At 41.8% G+C, this 22,983-nt stretch overlaps 1 protein-coding gene across 1 annotated transcript; it reads right to left on the reverse strand.

Moving 5' to 3' along the window:
- Positions 1-635: 635 nt before the first annotated feature.
- Positions 636-17,830, reverse strand: LOC138800471 (uncharacterized). The gene is made up of 14 exons (XM_069982155.1): positions 17,735-17,830; positions 17,231-17,266; positions 15,668-15,739; positions 13,220-13,273; positions 11,312-11,368; positions 11,027-11,104; positions 9,834-9,911; positions 9,315-9,377; positions 7,429-7,506; positions 7,248-7,316; positions 5,326-5,364; positions 4,012-4,095; positions 1,971-2,057; positions 636-1,681 (listed from the first exon to the last, which is right to left on the reverse strand). The coding sequence occupies exons 1-14, from the start codon at positions 17,763-17,765 to the stop codon at positions 1,587-1,589; spliced, it is 921 nt and encodes a 306-aa protein (XP_069838256.1). The 5' UTR covers positions 17,766-17,830; the 3' UTR covers positions 636-1,586.
- Positions 17,831-22,983: the final 5,153 nt, after the last annotated feature.

Consider the following 22,983-nt stretch of genomic DNA (forward strand, 5'->3'; position numbering starts at 1 on the left):
AGGCTATGCTGTCCTGCTCTGTGGTGATTCTGTCCATAAAATGGCCGACATGGCCATTCTCTATTAGTTTCTCCCTGTCTGTACAGGATACTGAGAAAACTTACAACTAAATAATCGACAGCCAGGCTCAGACTGATTTACTATAGATTTTAGGCCACACCTTTCTAGGCTAACAAGGGTTGCTCTCATTAGTTGAAATACATCATGTGACCAAACCATCTTACTTTCACACATGTGACTCTAGTGTACTGCTCAGCCACACAACAACTTTACACGTAAAGTAGCTAGGAAACAGGTAGAGGGACACTGCACCAGCAGCAAATACATTTTTAGGCTATGTTCACATTATGTGAACATCCGGCCGTTCCGTGACTTAAGTACCGGCTGGGTGATCTTTCCGTCCTCGGAGCTCTGATGCGGGCGCATCAGCGCGCACCCGCATCAGAGCTTCCCATAGCCCACAGTGAAGCAAGAGTGAACAGACAGGTCCTTCTGCGGCCGGAATTCACTGAATTCCGTCCGCAGAAAACTGACCTGTCAGTTTTTTCCGGCGCCGCATGGATCCCAGCCGGAGCGTATACGACGTGTGTACGCTCCGGCCGGGATCCCATTGAAAGTAAGGTTATGTTCCACCTCTGCGGCGAGAACTGCGGCCGTAGTTTTACGTAGTGTGAACATAGCCTTACACCAAGGTCAGAGTAACCCTTTAAAGGCATTTTTTCCTTTGAGACATAAAGGGCCAGATTTACTATTGCTGCACCTGGCGAATACTAAAAAATAATCACAAATATTTGCAAAAAACGGTTATTTTAAGACATAAGCCCTATTCACCTAATAGGCGAGTAAGGGGGTACAAAAAGTTGGGTATGAGGTGTGGCCTCCTACTGCACATGATTTATTATGATTATTATGCTATGCCTGTTACAGAATCCAGTCAGATGACATTTTGGGCCGGATTTACTAAGCAAAGTGTTGGGTTTTGGTCCATTTTTAGTGCAAAAACCCAACAAACCCGTCATTTTTGTCCAAAAACCCACCAAGTGGGCGTGTTGAGGGTGTGTCATGGGTGTATCCTTTAAAACCTGCCACGATCAACAGATTTACTAAGCAACCGTCGTTTTTTTGTTTAGGTATCTATTCTAAAAACCAGCCACTTCTAGTATGGCGGGATGGTCGGGTTTTAGCTTTGTTTGCGCCATGTTAATAAATTTGGTGCAAAAAACCCCAACACAAATGACAGCATAACGGCTTCCAATAGATGCATTGTTAGTGAATGAGGCCCATTGTGTGGCACTTGGTTGTTTTGCGGAGCTGGAGTTCATGGTAGAACTCTGCACATTGATATTGGCGAAAAAACGTCATCAATAAAACGTAATCTCGGGAGTGGGAGAATGTTACTCCAGGGGACACATTACTGGGCCATCTTTTTTTTTTGTTGTTGTTGTTAGGTTGGAGTTTTTATTTATTTATTTATTTTATTTGGTACGTATAAATTTAGCCTCATAGAACAATTTTTGTCCACGTGTATTAAAACCACATCCTGGTATAAACCATTCATTTAATATATTCATATTCCAACTTTCCCCCTAATAATAGGGTGACTTCGGACTTGCTGGGTGCAGATCAAGGTACGTATCGGTTTCCTGGATGGGATATTTTAGTTTTAGCTTTAACCAGTCATCTGCAAAAAATAATACAAATATATATAAAGAATATTTTTCATAAAAAACTGAGTATTTCTGCAGTTCTTTGTTTCAAGCTCTCTTTTCTTATATGTATCTGTTTTTGGATGACAACCAATATGGCCGCTCCAAACAACTTGTATCCCTAAACTCCTACAATGAAAAGGCCGGCCTTATGGGCGTGTGACGGGTTGTTTTGCACTGGGAATCGGTGGTTCCACTACCCTGGGCAGCCATAGCTGCATCCACAGTGCATGTTATCTATATATACACACAACAGTAACTTACCAGGAACGCCAATATCCGCCTCTGCTCCAGCAGGATTGTACAGATTATTCTTTTTTTTTACATATTGTAAATCTGCAGAAAATTCATCTAGGAAAATAAAAGGGAATTAAAATCCATAAATTTAATCTGCAGAAATGTCCCATTGGCTGACCTTAACCCCTTAAAGTGTCAGTGTTGTTATAACATAATGTAAATCAGCAGGGGATGTGATATATTATTTTTTAGTTATCAAGCTATGTAACAGCTATACTTACTGTATCCAGGTCCAGTCTCCTGAAGGCAGGTATATACCAGCTATACTTACTGTATCCAGGTCCAGTCTCCTGAAGGCAGCTACATAAGAGCTATACTTACTGTATCCAGGTCCAGTCTCCTGAAGGCAGGTATATAACAGCTATACTTACTGTATCCAGGTCCAGTCTCCTGAAGGCTGCTATATAACAGCTATACTTACTGTATCCAGGCCCAGTCTCCTGAAGGCAGGTATATAACAGCTATACTTACTGTATCTAGGTCCAGTCTCCTGAAGGCAGCTATATAACAGCTATACTTACTGTATCCAAGTCCAGTGTCCTGAAGGCTGCTATATAACAGCTATACTTACTGTATCCAGGCCCAGTCTCCTGAAGGCAGCTATATAACAGCTATACTTACTGCATCCAGGTCCAGTGTCCTGAAGGCAGCTATATAACAGCGATACTTATTGTATCCAGGTCCAGTATCCTGAAGACATACTATATAACAGCTATACTTACTGTATCCAAGTCCAGTGTCCTGAAGGCAGCTATATAACAGCGATACTTATTGTATGCAGGTCCAGTATCCTGAAGACATACTATATAACAGCGATACTTACTGTATCCAGGTCCAGTCTCCTGAAGGCAGCTATATAACAGCTATACTTACTGTATCCAGGTCCAGTCTCCTGAAGGCAGCTATATAACAGCTATACTTACTGCATCCAGGTCCAGTCTCCTGAAGGCAGCTATATAACAGCTATACTTACTGTATCCAGGTCCAGTCTCCTGAAGCTTTTTTAGTCTTGTGCTGGATGAAAAAAAGTGACCAAACACAGGAATTCCAGCCAGTACAGAGAGTCACAGCTCAATGTGTCCATCAATAACATGACTGTCTTCTCTGTGAGTGCTCAGATGACCTGGGGAACAAGGGACTTCCTGTGTATAGTCTCTTTGGAAAAAAAAGTCAGAACACAGGAAGTGCCATGTTTTCCATGATAACTAAAAAATAAAATAAAAACAATAATGAATGTAAATGGCAAACTTGCTTTATATCACATCTACTTTTGATTTAGGCTATGTTCACACGGCGTGTCAGAGCGTCCGTTCCGTGACCCCAGAGCCGCTCGCTTCATTGTGTGAACTGACAGGTCTTCCTGCGGCCGGAATTCACTGAATTCCGGCCACAGAAAACTGACATGTCAGTTTTCTTCCGGCACCGCACAAATCCCGACCGGAGCGTATACGATGTGTGTACGCTCCGGCCAGGATCGCATTGCACATAAGGCTATGTCACACACCGCAAAACTACGGCCGTAGTTCTGCGGCGAGAACTACGGCCGTAGTGTTACATAGTGTGAACATAGCCTTAGACTTTAAAAGTTCTAATGACAGGGACAGTTTAATGTATACTGATTGCTTTATTTGGTTACATTAACCCTTCAGAGTAGTGAGGTTATTTCAGACCTTTCACTGTTGTTATTGGTGCACAGTTATTTCCGAGGTTGGGCTGTTTGTTAGCAGTGTGCACATGGTCACTAGCCCGGGTGGCCATATTTCCCATCCACAATGTTATGATTTATATGGGCATCACCTGCACAATACAGAGGCAGCCCATGCAGCTTCTATAGGGGCCCTTGAGAGACCTCATTTTAATCGGGAAATCAGGTGATCTCCACAGATGCAGCAATTCTAGCAAGCAAAGTATTTGGGAAATGTCCTAAGAGGGTGAGGTGAGGTGTGTGCTGGTGTCAGGAAGATCCAGAAAGGAGCTGAAATGTTATTGTCGCTATGAGCATGCTTACCAGGGAAGGTAATATCCGCTCCAGCAGGATTGTATGGAGCATACTTATTAATGGCCACATATTCTGAATCTTCATCAATTTCATCTATGAACATAAAAAGGAAGTAAAATCCATTAAATGGAGACGTTCACCTGAAGAAATGTTACACTGGCTGATATTAACCCCTTAAAGAGAAACTAACAGCAGGTTAGTCGACTTAAACCTGCTGATATGTCCCTATAGCACATTGGGGGGCTGAGGATGGGGGTCACTTTCTTACCTTCTTACTCTGTGCCGTTTTCTGTAAATTTTCAATAATCAATATGCAAATTAGTTGGTTTGGTGCACTGGGGGTTGGACTTCGACCCTCTATTCCCGCCCCTAGAGCACCAAACTGTGTTAAGGATGAAGGTAAGAAAATGACCTTTTTCTCAGCATCCACGGACCAATAGGAATATAACAGCAGATGGAGTCTTCTAACCCGCTGTTACCATCCCTTTAATGTATACCAATAATTTACAAAGGTTTCTAAAAACTTCCATTGTTTGGTTACATTAACCCTTCAGAGTGGGGATTTTAGTGCATTTATTGCTTTATGAGGACCTGAGAGAAGCACAGTGTACATACAGCAGCACAGCAAGGAAGCAATTAAACTGCTGCGGTTGGGATGAGAGGTAAGCCATGATTTACCTTTTAGGGATAGTGAGGATCCTATGGAGAATGGGCACAGTCTTTCTTTCCTGCACACAGGATTCTAACCACTGCCCCACAATACCCAATCTTATAATCTCCTGTCATGTACATGTAGATGCTGTGATCGCTATTTACCATGGCATCTAGGAGTTAAATGATCACCACTGGAATGAACTCTAACTTCAGACACTTGTGGTGGGTGTCAGATACAGATTACAGCCAGTGCCTACAGTGTATTCAGTGTCAGCTCCATAATCTCCAAAATTCTTGAGCGCACGTCCACATGGGATATTATTAGGTTACATTCAAATCTAGATTAAAAATCTTCACTTTTTTTTGTGCTTAGGCAGAGCTATGTGTTTCCATGGTTACAGACTACAAACAAGCTCTGTGTAGTCTGATCCTGCTGTCAGGTTACACAGATTCCCCAGCCCTCCTCCTTCATATTGTAAAGACAGAAGAAGAAGAAGAGGTAGAGGGAAGAGAGTAACACACGGTGACACATACATCTGCATGGGAGCTGGAGACATAAAGCTTTCTTTCATTTCAATGGTCACTGCCTAATGTTAGTCAAGGGGAAGACTGTAATCAGTATATCCGGTACAGGAAGTGTAAAAAAAAAATCCAGAAAGGGGAACTCACCAGTATTGTGGGTATAACAGCACAAAATATACTTGAAAGCTGTAAAGAGAAAAACATTATTCAATGACAGCAAGGATAATAGAATATTTGATTGTTGATTCTTAAAGGACCCCTACACTATTAATATTGGAAAAACGTTGCTGTTTAATGTTGTTTTATACACAATATTTTCCGGTTGTTGATCTCTTGTGCTATGTTGGCAGTATACCTATGGGGCGCAGTGGTAGCAGATGCATCCAGAGAGGCTCCTCTGCCATGTAACTAGATTCTAGTATTATGAATGGCAAATAAAGGCTGGGCACTTACAGAGACCAGGAGTTATCTTGTCTCATCTTATAGCATCTCTAACATTGAGTAATCATGCAGCTTTATCATGTGCTGACATCTAGTGGCCAAACAGGGTGTACTGCAGACTGGTTCCAAAAGCATCCGAGGGCTTATCAATAGGTGTCACTGAGTGTTTCGCCCTGTCCTCCGTGTGGTTGTGTGTTTTGTAGCTCGGTTCTATTAAAGTGAATGGAGCTGAACTGTAATACCTCACACAACCAGGACAGGGGTGGTGCTGTTTTTGCAAGATATAAGCTGTGTTTTTTCTTTTCCTTTATATCTTCATACATCAGAGCCAAAGCACATTCAATTATGTTGGCTCCTTCCTAACAGTACACAGTGTAAGCTCCCATGCCATATAGGGCTATTAAGACCAGCCGGTCTCTGAAAAGAACGGCCGGTCTCTGAAAAGATCATCCCGGACGGTTCCGCATCAGAACTCCCCACTGCACACTGCCGGAGCCGCTCGCTCCATAGTGAGCACTGGCAGGGTTTTCTGCGGCCGCTATTTAATGAAGAGCGGCCGCAGAAAACTGACATGTCCATTTTCGACGGCGCCACTAGGGATCCCGCACTACGTAAGTCCCATGGAAATCATGGCCGTTTATTTCCACAGAACTTACGTAGTGTGAACATAGCCTAGAACTGTTAATTTTTCTAAACAATCTCAACAGTAATACACATAATACTGTATGTGTAGCAGACTGGGGTGAGGGGAACTCAGGGATGAGAGAGAATCGCTGAATAAGTATCCTGTCACAGGCCAAGTGGAAGCAACTCTCCCTCTCTCTGAGGTAAAACTCTACGAGGAGTCCCCTTTTTTATGCTGGCGGTAAATCGGTAATCCAGTGGGATGAGAGTCTTACAAGGTATTTGGGACACAACTTTCGATTAGAGATGATCGAACATCGGGAAATCTTAGGTTCTATCGAACTAAAACCTTGTCAAACCTTCTAGGTAATAGGCTGTATCCCGAAATTCCAGTCAGTACCCGGGCTGTCTCCTCCTTCCCCACGGACTGGGAAGGCATCAGCAATCTAATGAAGGTTTCCCGATGTTCAATCATCCCTACTTTCGATCCCAGAAGAACTAAGTGCACGTTGATGAATTATCCCTCACACTGTTTCAGTCCTTGGTGAGCTGGCTCCTATATATCTCCTCACGGTTCCTTGCAGCTTTTCGGTCCCCACTACTGATAATGTTATCACCACCATAGTAATCCTGTAACTCAGAGAATTCCTCACACAACTGCCTTATATATGGGGCTCATTAGCATAGCTCCACCTACTTTCTAGATGTTTCTGTTAGTTGTTGCAGTACACTGAGCAGGCAGTTGGTGGTGCTGTTACCTAATCCCTGATTGTGGTGTGTGTGTCTGTAGTGACCCATCTGTACTATACCTCATCTCTATAATACATATTAAATATATACAAATACATATATACAAATACTGTATTTTCTGGCGTATAAGGCGACTGAGCGTACATTACGCTACATTACAGGCTCCATTCTCTGCCCAACATTAGGGAACTCATCTTCAGTATACTACGTATGTACCCCGGCATAGAACCACATGCGACAATTTCATCTCTCACCTTTAATGAAACCCTTATTGTCCCAATGAAACCAGGGCGTCTTACGTCTATGTCTTATAGGGGGTTCAGCTACAAATTAGGGGGAAAAAAAACAGTAATTATAATACAACTATAATATAATGTAATATAACTGCAGCATGGTGGTAGTGTCTGGAAACATGTTATTATGCTTATATCTCACCCTGTTTCGGACATATATCCCAGCTTGTAGCACTTGGAATCAGATTTGCCTCTTGAATATGAAATTTAGTCCTTACATCTGCGAACAGAAAAAAATATTAAAAATTGAAAGTGGATTATAATGTGTTTTAGGTTTTTATTTTTCTGATGCAACTGTGCAGATAGTATTGATTAAAAATCCACATTGGACCCAACAACAATTTAGTTATTGTAACATAGCAGCACATTATTAAACAGTGCAAATCATAAGAATAGAACTCTGTAGTACCCCTGCAGCCCCCCTCCCTAGTCCGGCATGTAATTGTGTGTTACCCTACGCTTCTATCTCCTCTTCTTGATAACCCAGATGTGGTAGAGAAGAGAGGAACACTTGACTGCATGATCAGACTACACACGATTTGTTTGTAGTCTGTTACCATGGAGACACATAGGTTTTAATAGGAGCTGTAAATACAAATAATGGTAGGCTTTTAACCAAAACTGTTACATCAGGGGAGGTACAGCGAGCCCTAACTGAGCCTGGCACACTATTTCTACCTACTTGACATGCTGCGCTAGCCGGCAGACCCCAACAGGGGCAATGGTTCCTAAACTGCTACGTGCTGGGGCTGTCAGGGGAGGATAGTCAGAGGTCTGCGTCACAACAATGTGGGTACATATAGGCCACAAATCAGAATCCAAAGAAAGAAACCAAAAACACTCCAAGGGCCAGAACAAAGGGAGCTAAATGTTCAAATCAGAATCCAAAGAAGAACCGTAAGACAAGCTGAGGTCAGACACTGTGAGGAGCAAGGTACAAAAGCAGAAGACAAAGCCAAGGTCAGGGAACAACAAGCAGAGGTCAGATACACTGTATAGGATACACTGAAAATATATATATATATATATATATATATATATATATATGCCAAAAACAATGATGGTTAGCTATGAAAGATAACGTTTGCTGCCCATTGTGAGACTAACAATTCCTTCCATACTTGTTATTATCTATTCATTCTCCTTCCCCCAGTTCTGAGCTGCTGCTTTCTGCTGAAGACACAAAAATCTGAGTGTGATATTTTCTTCCTGTCTCTCCCTCCTTCCCCCTCCCTTCTGAGACAGCTGATGTAAACAAGCACCTGGCAGGCTTTATCTGCAAATTTGTTATACTGGGAGGATTACTCACAGTGGGTTTATAAACTTAGATCAACCCACCCAGCATTACAAAGAAGCTACAATGTTGCAGATAAAGCCAGCCAGGGACCTGTTTGCATCAGCCGCCTCAGAAGGGAGGAGGGAGGAGGGGGAGACGGAGAGAAAAGATCACACAAAGATTTTTGTGTCTTCAGCAGAAAAGCAGCGTCTGAAAATTGGGGGAAGGAGACTGAATAGATAATAACAAGCATGGAAGGAATTGTTCGTCTCACCGTGGGCAGCAACATATCAAACGTTATGTTTGAGTGGAATAGCCCTTTAAATATCTCACCCTTCCCTTGCACAGAGCATCAGGCCGCTCGTGATTGGCCGGTGCTCCTGCACACTCAATAGGCTTACTAAAGAACATGAAGTTGCCCTATCCCCTCTGACTACAGTCATGTTTGAATAGCAACCTGTTGGAGAAGGGCAGAATGAGAGACAGCTCGCGGGTCCGGCCCCTTCTTGGACTGAAAGCAGAACATACACACCATAGAAACAGCCAATGCAACTTGTAGTAGGGGGCCAATATGGAAGGGCCCCAGCTCCAGATAACCATAACCCCCTTTTATATCGGCTTTATAATGTTGCACACAGCTTCTTCCTTTTTTGACAAGCTCCATTTTATTTCTTTGATGTTTGTGGCCCCCAAAGCTGTATACATCTCCTCTTCTCCCGCATAGAACTATATAACGCAATGTGTGTTCTCACCTTTCATGAGCTTTTTCCAATGAAACCACAATCTATGCAGTCTACTTATTTCTGGTGGGCCACCTATAAATATAAAAACAAAAAGAGAAAACATGAAAAAATTCACATTATTTTTTTAAACTCTTTTGAGTCCCCCTTTAAAGAGTTACTTTTTTCTTTCCGTTCATTTGGTTTCAGAAAGTTATACAGATTTGTAATTTACTTCTATTTAAAAATCTCAAGTCTTTCCATACTTATCAACTGCTGTATGCCCTGCAGGAAGTGGTGTATTCTCCCCAGTCTGGCACAGTGCTCTCTGCTGCCACCTCTGTCCATGTCAGGAACTGTCCAGAGCAGCAACAAATCCCCATAGAAAACCTCTCCTGCTCTGGACAGTTCCTGACATGAACAGAGGTGGCAGCAGAGAGCACTGTGTCTGACTGGAGAGAATACACCACTTCCTGCAGGAGCCCTTAATGTAATTACTACTGTAATTGCACATGTGGCGTCTGGGAATATATTATTCTGTTTATGTCTCACCGTCTCTCGGCAATATATGATAGCTAATAGCACATGGATCCTGATTTGTCTCTAGAATAGGAAATGTAACCTTTGCGTCTGAAAACAGAAAAAAAAATTGTAAAGTAAAAAGTGTAATATCCTGTTTTTTAGGTTTTTATTGCTCTGACGTATGATAAAATAATAAGCAACTCTGCAGATAGTCTTGATAAGGAAGCTCCTATCATTTTGTGTATACAGCTCCTATGTACTGTATATAATCAGACTCCATGAACACTACACACGAGATGTAGTTGTGACGGTGCACAGTAGAGGGCGCCACTGTGGACCCCACAACTCTTTATTATGTTTCTTACAGAGTTGCATCGCCGATAACAGTGTCTCTTGTGGTTGGGCCCGAGGTGCTTTCTGCACCCCTCTCCATTTTGCCTAATGACCCTCAGACTTAAATTTTTGTCAGACTCTATCCTTTTTTACTTAGGTTGGAGTCCCAGGATGTACAATCCCCTTATACAGACTCCCATGTATGTCATCAATGGAACACATGACTGCAGGATCAGACTACACACAGGATTTGCTTGTAGTCTGTTACCATGGAGACAAATATTATTTGCAAAGTTTCTTCATTGTTTATTTTATAGACATTGCAGTAATAGAACAAAAGGGTGCAAAAGTATTCATACCCTTCAGTGGATGTTGTTTCCAAAGTTGAGCAGGATGACATTCTGTATCTATAATGCTGCCCAACACCCCAGTAATGGCAGGAGAAGGGCAGAATGAGAGGCAGCTTAGGGCCCTAAGATTTGTGGTGGTATCAGCCACTATAGGAGAGATTTATCAAACATGGTGTAAAGTGAAACTGTCTCAGTTGCCCCTAGCAACCAATCAGATTCCACCTTTCATTTTCCAAAGAGTTTGTGAGGAATGAAAGGTGGAATCTGATTGGTCGCTAGGGGCAACTGAGCCAGTCTCACTTTACACCATGTTTGATAAATCTCCCCGCATGTTTTTACTATGTGACGGCTAATGCTTTATATACCCCTCAGTCCCCAGACAATAATTTATGTCCTTACCTTTTAGTATATATATCCAATGACCCCAGGGTCTCTTACGTGTCTGTGTATTGGGGGGCTCATCAGAAAATATAAACGCAAAAGTAAAAAAAAAAAACTATTTGCTCCAACAGAAGTGACTCTCATGGTTTCTTAGCTCACCTTGTATCGGCCATATATTATAGATCACAGCACGGGGATCCGGACTGGTCTCTTGGATAGGAATTCTATGCTGTACATCTGTGCAATGGAAGAAGTAATAAAAAAACAAAAAAAAAACAACTAATGTATCATTCTATTTTTATAGGGTATAAAAAGTTTTGCAACAAGGAAAGAATACCAACCCTAGTCTCTAAGAGGTGTATTAGCAAGAGGGGCAGTTTAGTTGTTTATTATGTGGCCCCTGGTGCTCTTTGTACCCCTATATACAGCAATGGGTTCTCTTACCTTTTCTAACATTGCTTCTAAGATATAGGAATCGGGTAAATCCGTCGAATAGTCCATCTACAAATTTTATAAAAAATTTAAAATATATTCTGTTAACAGAAGCTTTGTACAATTACAGATACCATATAGAAGAACAGTGTATGTCACATAATACAAGGCCCCCCGTACTATATAGAAGAACAGTGTATGTCACATAATACAAGGCCCCCCGTACTATATAGAACAGTGTATGTCACATAATACAAGGCCCCCTGTACTATATAGAACAGAGTATGTCACATAATACAAGGCCCCCCGTACCATATAGAACAGTGTATGTCACATAATACAAGGCCCCCCCGTACTATATAGAAGAACAGTGTATGTCACATAATACAAGGCCCCCCGTACCATATAGAACAGTGTATATCACATAATACAAGGCCCCCCGTACTATATAGAAGAACAGTGTATGTCACATAATACAAGGCCCCCCCGTACTATATAGAACAGTGTATGTCACATAATACAAGGCCCCCCGTACCATATAGAACAGTGTATGTCACATAATACAAGGCCCCCCCGTACTATATAGAAGAACAGTGTATGTCACATAATACAAGGCCCCCCGTACTATATAGAAGAACAGTGTATGTCACATAATACAAGGCCCCCTGTACTATATAGAACAGTGTATGTCACATAATACAAGGCCCCCCGTACTATATAGAAGAACAGTGTATGTCACATAATACAAGGCCCCCCGTACTATATAGAAGAACAGTGTATGTCACATAATACAAGGCCCCCCGTACCATATAGAACAGTGTATGTCACATAATACAAGGCCCCCCGTACTATATAGAAGAACAGTGTATGTCACATAATACAAGGCCCCCCGTACCATATAGAACAGTGTATGTCACATAATACAAGGCCCCCGTACTATATAGAACAGTGTATGTCACATAATACAAGGCCCCCCGTACTATATAGAAGAACAGTGTATGTCACATAATACAAGGCCCCCTGTACTATATAGAACAGTGTATGTCACATAATACAAGGCCCCCCGTACTATATAGAAGAACAGTGTATGTCACATAATACAAGGCCCCCCGTACTATATAGAAGAACAGTGTATGTCACATAATACAAGGCCCCCCGTACCATATAGAACAGTGTATGTCACATAATACAAGGTCCCCCGTACTATATAGAAGAACAGTGTATGTTATATAATACAAGGCCCCCCGTACTATATAGAAGAACAGTGTATGTCACATAATACAAGGCCCCCCGTACTATATAGAAGAACAGTGTATGTCACATAATACAAGGCCCCCTGTACTATATAGAACAGTGTATATCACATAATACAAGGCCCCCCGTACTATATAGAACAGTGTATGTCACATAATACAAGGCCCCCCGTACTATATAGAAGAACAGTGTATGTCACATAATACAAGGTCCCCCGTACTATATAGAAGAACAGTGTATGTCACATAATACAAGGCCCCCCGTACTATATAGAAGAACAGTGTATGTCACATAATACAAGGCCCCCCGTACCATATAGAACAGTGTATGTCACATAATACAAGGCCCCCCGTACTATATAGAAGAACAGTGTATGTCACATAATACAGGCACATCGTACCATATAGAACAGTGTATGTCACATAATACAGGCACATCGTACCATATAGAACAGTGTATATCACATAATACAAGGCCCCCTGTACTATATAGAACAGTGTATGTCACATAATACAAGGCCCCCCGTACTATATAGAAGAACAGTGTATGTCACATACTACAAGGCCCCCCGTACTATATAGAAGAACAGTGTATGTCACATTCTGTGAATTACATAGGTAAAATGTCCCCGTATTCAGTGAATCCCAACAACGTGTATGCCCTTACCTTGTCTTATTGGAACCAGGGTTGTTCCCCGTAGATCTATTCTTATAAATTCATCTGTAAAACAAGAGAAAACATCACAACAATAATAATAGAGAAAAGGTGTCCGCTTTTGCAATTTAAAATAACGTCCATTATTGCAACAATTTGTAATGCAATACATTGCAGTCAATGGAAAGAGGGACGTCCAATGCACACAATGTATTGAATAACGGACTTTATCACCACGGACGTTAAAATAATGATCATGACAATTATTTTCGGACGTGTTTTGCAAACACTGAGCGTTTGTATTGAACATAGGCTTAAGTGAACTTGCCGAACTGTTCGGATTTGGCAACGTTCTCCGAACCCAAACAGACTCTGAGCGACTGGAAAAGTTGGATGCAGCCCCAGGGAGTCCTGGAAAACATGGATACAGCCCAATATCTATTGTCTATGACTACTACTACCTCTCCAGCCACCCGGAGTCCAATGCTGAGAGTTTTGGTTCAAAGAACATTGCCAAACCTGAAAATTTAGGCAAGTCTGCTCAACACTGATCACAATGTATTACAGAGGCAACATCATTTCTTGTATTTAAGGTGGAATTTTCTTTTAAGATGTGAAATCAATGCAGATAGTGAGGGAATAATTTACACCTTTTTCCTTTGACGTGAATTTTTCCAATGATTTAATACGATGCAAAAATTGTGGAAAATTAAAAATCCATCATTCAAATTTTTTACATTTAATTTTCTAGAATATCTAGAAAATATTCTCAATTTGCACTTGGTGATTGGAGATTGGTGTCTATCTCTTTAAGGAAGAGTTCATGTGTCTTACCTGTTTGGGACAGTGTTACCTTGTTACCAGTACTTGTGACCACTGATATAGAGCCGTGTATTACAACCTGCGTACAGCTGATCAGGCTTCTCGGCCCCCATCAGTGCAGCATATTGAAATCACGGGTCTATGGGTTATGGCTGGAAGTATATGGGAAGTAGCAGAGTTATGAATGATCAGAACCATCATGTTATAACTTATAACCTTTCGAATAGAATAATTTGTCTCGGTTCATTGTGTATTGGTGGCGAAGTGTAACTGCAGCTCAGCTCCCATTCACTTGAATGGGAACTGAGCTTTAGTTACAAGTCTCCACCACTACACAATGAACAGAGACAAACTGTTTCATTGGTGCAGGTGCTGGGGGTCGGTACCCCACCAATCAGTCTAGTTTGGCCGGAAAACCCCTTTATTCGCCTTCACATTCATATGAAGTAAATATAATCCCATCTTTTACCATGCACAGATGGCACCCTGAGGAAGCAAATTGTGAAACGTGTGTGGGGACGTTCAGAGTGTTTGTGACACCGCGCAGAATGGATAGTATGTGATGTTGGCCATATGGACATCTGGGGTAAGGAGGAGAACTGACAGGGTGAGACCCTTACCAGATAGTTTTGGGAGCCTGCACCGCTACAGAACTTATTATAAGAGGTTATATACTAGTTGTGAAACATTGGGTGAACACCACTGATATTATATACCGTCGTCTGTGTAACATTTTGATCTTTTTATTATTGATTTTTTTTAATAGCATCATGTTTTTAATTACGACTAAATATTTTTTATGAAATTTGTGCCCATAGTTTGCTTGTGATCAGTATATTAGAGGGGGTTTCCGTGGCTTGGAATAGACGTTGACATCTGGCGCTATAGAGGTGGATATATACATCTCTTTTTACAAGATTTGGATTTGTCTATCATTGAACGGTTGTGTGGCGTTAATGTACAGATGCAGCCACACTACAGTCTCTGCTTTACAAAAGGCAATCATACTGGTTGGCTTCCAGAGAGAGGCGCACACACATGAGGGGGGAGATTTATCAAACATGGTGTAGAGTGAAACTGCCTCAGTTGCCCCTAGCAACCAATCAGATTCCACCTTTCATTCCTCACAGACTCTTTGGAAAAAGAAAGGTGGAATCTGATTGGTTGTTGGGGCAACTGAGCCAGTTTCACTTTACACCATGTTTGATAAATCTACCCCATGGTTTACTATATCTATGTAAATAACTAGGCCTGGCCTGAAGCCTTGTACTGTTCTACAGTTAATGACAAAATATGTGGACTATGCACCGCTATATAATATTACAGGTGTTTAGAAGATGACAGGAATATGAATAGTACCAACAAAACAAAAAGGAAAGGCCTGTCATATATACTCACTGGCACAAAACCAAAATAAACCAAAGTAACAAACATCACACTGGGACACAAACAGTTAAAATCATACCTGGTGCTCATACTTGTTGTAGAGTATGAGCACCAGGTGCATTATATATAGTCCATTGTACAATATAATCACATCTGACAACCAATAAACAACATAGGAACCATACAGTGGGACACTGCAATAGTAAGCGGGTGGTAACTAAAACATATCAAAGTAAAGTTTTCCGTTCTCACCTTCTTCAATGCCCTGTATAAAATCATGAGGCACTTTTAGAGGATATGGATATATTTCTATTAAACATGTATCTGCAAATAAAGGGGAAAAAACATTAAATTTATTGTAGATTGTCTAGTTATGTAGTCATACCTTTACAGTCTACTACACCATTACACTATTATCACACAGCACCAGCATGGGTTTATGAGGGATCGATCCTGTCAGACTAATCTGATCAGCTTCTATGAAGAGGTAAGTTATAGACTGGACTTGGGGAAGGCTGTGGACGTTGTATATCTGGACTTTTCTAAGACATTTGATACTGTGCCGCATGTAAGATTGGTCTATAAAATGAGGATGCTGGGATTAGGGGAAAACATATGCAAATGGGTAAGTAACTGGTTGTGTGATAGAAAACAGAGGGTGGTCATTGATGGAACATATTCAGATTGGGTTTTAGTTACTAGTGGGGTACCACAGGGGTCAGTGTTGGGTCCACTGCTTTTTAATATTTTTAATAATGATCTTGTAGAGGGGCTACAGAGTAGAATCTCCATTTTTGCAGATGATGCTAAACTGGGTAAAGTAATCAGCACAGAGGAGGATAATATAATATTATAGAGGAATATGGAGAAGCTGGAGGCTTGGGCAGAGAAATTAAAAATTAAGTTTAATGTGAATAAATGTAAGGTTATGCATTTGGGCTGTAGAAATAATAAGTACAGTTAGGTGCTAAATAATAAAACACTGGGTAACACTGCTTCTGAAAAGGACCTTGGGGTTTTGGTGGACAGCAAACTCAACTTTAGTGATCAGTGCCAGGCAGCAGCTGCCAAGGCTAATAAAATAATGGGATGCATCAAAAGAGGTATAGATGCTAAAGATGAGAACATAGTTTTGCCTCTTTATAAATCACTGGTCAGACCACACATGGTATATACTGTGTACAGCACCGGGCACCTGTATATAAGAAGGACACAGCTGAACTGGAGCGGGTGCAGAGGAGGGAAACAAAGGTCATTAAGGGAATGGGTGGGTTACAGGACCAGGACAGGTTATCAAGCTTGGGGTTATTTATGCTAGAAAACAGGGGCGATCTGATCACAATGTACAAGATAAGTAGACCAAACATAGTGTAAAAGTGACAAGAAGAAAAGTTTGCAGCACAAAGTCCATAAAATGCTGATCTTAATTGTGGAATCCAACATTTTGCACTAGACACGTTTTGGCCATAAGACCTTAATCATAGCACGCCGACATACACCCTGAGCTTAGGGTAAGTATAGATGCGCACATGACCTTAGCTATACCGACATAAAGGAGTTTCCCGGGATTGTGATATTGATGATCTATCCTGAGAATAAGCCAATAATATCAGATTAGTGCGGGTCCAAGTTTCAGCCCCCCTGACATTTACCTGAGGGGCTTTTTCTCCAATAGCTGTAATATCAGACATACTGTATACACTACCAAATATACACTGATCACTGCCCCTTCAGTCAGCCATAATACACCTTGTATTATACTCTAGAGCTGCACTCACTATTCTGCTGGTGGAGTCACTGTGTATATGCACTCACCTTTTTTATAACGTACGCAGTATATAATGTCACAGCCTAGATGTAAAGACAAAGAGAAAAGGTTAAGTCTCTCTAAAAGTTTTAAAATATTATATTACTGATCCTGTACTGATCCTGATTTGCATTCTGTATTATACTCCAGAGCTGCACTCACTATTCTGCTGGTGCAGTCACTGTGTACATACATTCCATTACTGATCCTGAGTAACATCCTGTATTATACTTCAGAGCTGTACTCACTGTTCTGCTGGTGGAGTCACTGTGTACATATATAACATTACTTATCCTGCATGATACTCCAGAGCTGCACTCACTATTCTGTTGGCTGTGCAGCTGAAATCTACCATCATTCTTTGTTTATGCAATGTCCACATTCATCTTGCTCTGTTTGTTTCCATGCTGGGACGTGTTGTGCTTACATTAGATCCTACACAGCCATCTTACCTACTACAGTACACCCCATGTATCCTTATAGTTCTGGTAACTTCCCCTTTAATTACTTACATGACAGAATGTTTGAGCAGTGATTTCCCATTGTCTCCTGTAGAGGAAAGAAGAAGGAAAAGAGAAATGACAATTACAGGGTGACAATGTGCTATACCGCCATCTACCTACAGATATATAGCTGAGCTCTATAAGAAAACAAACAAAAAGTCACAGAATCTGTGGTCTTAGGACACGTGGAGGTGCCCAGAACAAGAGGCAGAAGCAGGGAGGGTGAGTACAGTCTTGTCCTATCTGCACTCTAGAAACATTGAAGATTGTTAGCGGACTCTGTCCTCTTGTTCTTGGGTTCATTTTTTTTTCTAAATATTCTTCTTTCTTTAACCTTATTGCTTTTATTTATTTGTATAGCGCCAACTGACCTTATTTAGTCCTGTAACATATAAAAAGGTTTTGATCATGTCCCCCCTTTCCCTTGATGCTGCCTTAAATGAGGGCAGCATAAACTAGTGACAGAAATGATGAACAGATCGGTGTATTACTTACATCCTTCTGCTCAGCCGTTCTCCTAATATGCAGGAGAATAGGATTCTTACCAATCAGCAGCTGGTGGGAGGAGTTTTCTGTTTCTCATGAATATCCAGGACTACTGAGCTCATGCACATAATGGAGAGGACTACTCATTGTCCATGTTATTCATTAGGATATCTCTAATTCTCAGCATACCATTATATATATACACCTCAGCATACCATTATATATATACAGCCCAGCATCCCATTATATATACAGCCCAACATACCATTATATATATACAGCCCAGCATACCAATATATATACAGCCCAGCATACCATTATATATATACAGCCCAGCATACCATTATATATATACAGCCCAGCATACCAATATATATACAGCCCAGCATACCATTATATATATATACAGCCCAGCATACCATCATATATATATATATATATATATATATACAGCCCAGCATACCATTATATATACAGCCCAGCATACCATTATATATATACAGCCCAGCATACCATTTTATATATATATATATATATATATATATATACAGCCCAGCATACCATTATATATATATATATATATATATATATATATATATACAGCCCAGCATACCAGCATACCATTATATATATATATTTATATATATATACAGCCCAGCATACCATTATACATATATATATATACAGCCCAGCATACCTATATATATATTTATATATATACACAGTGTATATATATATATATATATATATATATATATATATATATATACACAGCCCAGCATACCATTTTATATATATATATATATATATATATTATATATATATATATATACATACATCCCGGCATACCATCATATATATACAGCCCAGCATACCATTATATATATATACATACAGCCCAGCATACCATTATATATATACAGCCCAGCATACCAATATATATATATATATATATATATATATATATATATATATATAGCCCAGCATACCATTATATATACAGCCCAGCATACCATTATATATACAGCCCAGCATACCATTATATATATATATATATATATATATATATATATACACACTCATTGGCCACTTTATTAGGTACACCTGTCCAACTGCACGTGACCACTTAATTTCCAATCAGCCAATCACATGGCGGCAACTCAGTGCATTTAGGCATGTAGACATGGTCAAGACAATCTCCTGCAGTTCAAACTGAGCATCAGTATGGGGAAGAAAGGTGATTTGAGGGCCTTTGAACGTGGCATGGTTGTTGGTGCCAGAAGGGCTGGTCTGAGTATTTCAGAAACTGCTGATCTACTGTGATTTTCACGCACAACCATCTCTAGGGTTTACAGATAATGGTCCGAAAAAGAAAAACCATCCAGTGAGCGGCAGTTCTGTGGGCGGAAATGCCTTGTTGATGCCAGAGGTCAGAGGAGAATGGGCAGACTGGTTCGAGCTGATAGAAAGGCAACAGTGACTCAAATAGCCAACCGTTACAACCAAGGTAGGCAGAAGAGCATCTCTGAACGCACAGTACCTCCAACTTTGAGGCAGATGGGCTACAGCAGCAGAAGACCACACCGGGTGCCTTTCCTTTCAGCTAAGAACAGGAAACTGAGGCTACAATTTGCACAAGCTCATCGAAATTGGACAGTAGAAGATTGGAAAAACGTTGCCTGGTCTGATGAGTCTCGATTTCTGCTGCGACATTCGGATGGTAGGGTCAGAATTTGGCGTCAACAACATGAAAGCATGGATCCATCCTGCCTTGTACCAACGGTTCAGGCTGGTGGTGGTGGTGTCATGGTGTGGGAAATATTTTCTTGGCACTCTTTGGGCCCCTTGGTACCAATTGAGCATCGTTACAACGCCACAGCCTACCTGAGTATTGTTGCTGACCATGTCCATCCCTTTATGACCAACATCTGATGGCTACTTTCAGCAGGATAATGCGCCATGTCATAAAGCTAGAATCATCTCAGACTGGTTTCTTGAACATGACAATGAGTTCACTCTACTCCAATGGCCTCCACAGTCACCAGATCTCAATCCAATAGAGCATCTTTGGGATGTGGTGGAATGGGAGTGCGATGCCCTGGCCCCTGGGGGCCACTTCCGCAGTGCTGGTGTTATGAGCGGGTAATGACCGGGGCAGCTGCAGGGGTTATACTTGTCACGGTATAGGCCTGAGGGCGGCACAGCTGTAGGGCCGGTCTGTGGAATCTGCGGGTGATGATGGGCATGCGATTCTTCGCTGCACTTAGTCAGGGCACCAGTTAGTGGACACCAATGCCAGGGTTCAGTAACAGCGGTTTTATTATAGATGAGGTAACTAGTAGCAACAGTTCTGTCCGGATGCAACCGGGTATATAGCAGGCTTTGACAAATAAAGCAGGAGTGGTGCTGCATAGGCTGTGAGAATACGTGCTGGATGATGGGAGTAGGAGTATGAGAGAAATAGCGTTGCTGGGTGGATTAGCTTGAGAGTAATTCTTGCTGTGAATCCTTGCAGCGATGAGGAGAGATATCGGAATGACACCCAGATGAGAGAGAAGAATCCGGACACTTGAGCAGGCAGATACAGCCGAAGACTTGAATACAGCAGCAGAATCAGTCACTCTTCTGAGGGAGAGGACAGAACAACACAACCTCCTTGCTTGAAAGCAGGGGCTGAACTCACTTGTCAGCAGGAAGTGGGAGATCACATGGTTGCTCCTGGCCAGAGCTAGTCGGCCATTGGAGGAACCATGGTTACAGGTCACGTGATCAACAGCCTTGCATACCACTGTACAATGTAATAATACACAGGAATACATGAGAACACACATGAGAATGCACACCACCAGAGAACACCAGGGGAAAACCAGCAGCAGTTGCAGTGCAAACACCCACCAGAACAGGCACTGACACAGCAATAGAAATGGCCATAATAGGAGTAGTAGTCTGCATGTTCTGGGACACTGCATACCTCCCTAGCAAGTTTGAGCCGACCTCGCCGAATCTAGAAGGCAGCAAACATGAATAGACTGGACAATCAAACAACAGGAATGAATAATGAGAGTGAGTGTGATGAGGTGTGTGTTTCCCCACGCCCAAGGCACAGGTGTGAAGAGAGAGAATGAGAAACCCTAGTGGCAGGACTTCACCTAGGGGTGCCTAACGTACTCTGGCGACCAGGTAGCTAGTGCGTGAACCATCTGACATGTAAGCCAGGACAACTTAACTGCTGGCGGGTGACCCTCAATATTCCAGCCAGTTAGACAGTAGGTTTACTGTTAAATGTGTTACCCTACTGGAGGAGAACTGTGAAGACCTGTGTAGTCCCTTGGCGTGTTTGTGAAATGTCTTGGATACCTGAAAGAGAATAGAACAAAATAATAAAAGCAAGCATACATCTGGGCGCCCATGCATACGGGTCAATCATACAACACAATTACTCAATAGGCCAAACACACGAAAGGGTATCCAAGGTGCAATATGTATGGACCAGTGTGAATATTAGGTAAGACTATGTGTGATTACTACTGTGTTGGGACAAGACAGAGGTGAACAAATACTGGAAACAAAAGGAAGGGAAACACAAACGACAACAAATACTGCGAGGTCCTGAGGAGAACTGGCTCACATGAATCTGAATGAAACCTGAGAAAAATCCGAATGAAAATCTGAGGAAAAAAAAATCTGCATACAAACTGGCTCAACTAAATCTTTCCAGCTATAGATATGATAATAATACACAATAATGAGACTGGATGAGAAAATACACTCCTACATAAACTAGGCTTTCTCTGAGGTATATGTAAACTAACTTCTCTTACTCAGAGGAGGAGCTATCTGTCTTAGACACTGGAAAATATACTGTTTTACAAAAGAGGCGCTCTACTCTGAGGCAATCTGTGTAACCTTGTGCTTACTCAGAGGAGGAAATACAAATGACTCCGATAACACTGGAATGCAATAGTAGAAAAAAATGCAATAATGAAATAAGTGCAATAATACCCTGTGTGGAACACACAATCACAGGAAAGTGCATTAGGAAGGAATGGGTTAAGTGTCTCTGTTAGGTAGAGTCTCTTTTAGTCAATTAGACATCGTCCATGTAAAAGGCTCTGGGACAGGCACTAGAGAACTTTTTGTTATGGTAAGTGTCCATCAGCTCATGGCTGGTTAGTACAAGGAACTTGGTCAGGAGGACCAGGCACAAACCTTGAACGTTGCAGGAACTGGAACAATTAAACAGTTAGACAACAGAAACAGTTTAAGGACTCATCTTTCGGGAGGACACTTAACAGAAATGTCCTGGAGGACCCCAAGTAGGCTTCTTCTTTTTCTTCTTCCATGGATAGCGATAGCGTGAAGGGCCTGGAGCACAAGCATCACTGGATGCAGTAGTGACTACAATGCTGGGCATCACCGTGGTGATAGGAGAGATGATGGGGGCCACATGATAGGTGACGGTCGTGGTAGAAGAGGCAGCCTTAGCCACAGCAGTGGGGGCAGTAGAGGGGGCTGCGGTAGTAGACGGGCCCGCTGTAGTGGAAGCTGCAGGAGTAGCGCTAGGCATAGCGGTGGCAGCTGTAGTGGCAGGCGACAGGGCAGCGAGGGCCTGCTGAATGTCCTTGATCAGCTGCATAATCTTAGGCCCCGGCCCGAGCATCCATTGCGGCAGGGGCGGCGAATCACGCCCTGGAGGTTGCCACAGACCCTGGCATATGAAGGCCTTAGCAGAGTTCTCCCCTTTAGGGCCAGGGACTGAGGACAACAGAGTC

The sequence above is a fragment of the Dendropsophus ebraccatus genome, chromosome 9, assembly GCF_027789765.1.
Source record: "Dendropsophus ebraccatus isolate aDenEbr1 chromosome 9, aDenEbr1.pat, whole genome shotgun sequence".
Classification (NCBI taxonomy): domain Eukaryota; kingdom Metazoa; phylum Chordata; class Amphibia; order Anura; family Hylidae; genus Dendropsophus; species Dendropsophus ebraccatus.

Excerpts from the sequence above, each read along its gene's own strand:
- LOC138800471 (XM_069982155.1), bottom strand. The coding sequence starts at position 17,765 with ATGGGAAATCACTGCTCAAACATTCTGTCAT. Across the intron at positions 15,740-17,230 it reads CTGCGTACGTTATAAAAAAG|ATACATGTTTAATAGAAATA; the intron begins GTGAGTGCATAT and ends CTTTATTTGCAG. Across the intron at positions 13,274-15,667 it reads TATACAGGGCATTGAAGAAG|ATGAATTTATAAGAATAGAT; the intron begins GTGAGAACGGAA and ends CTTGTTTTACAG.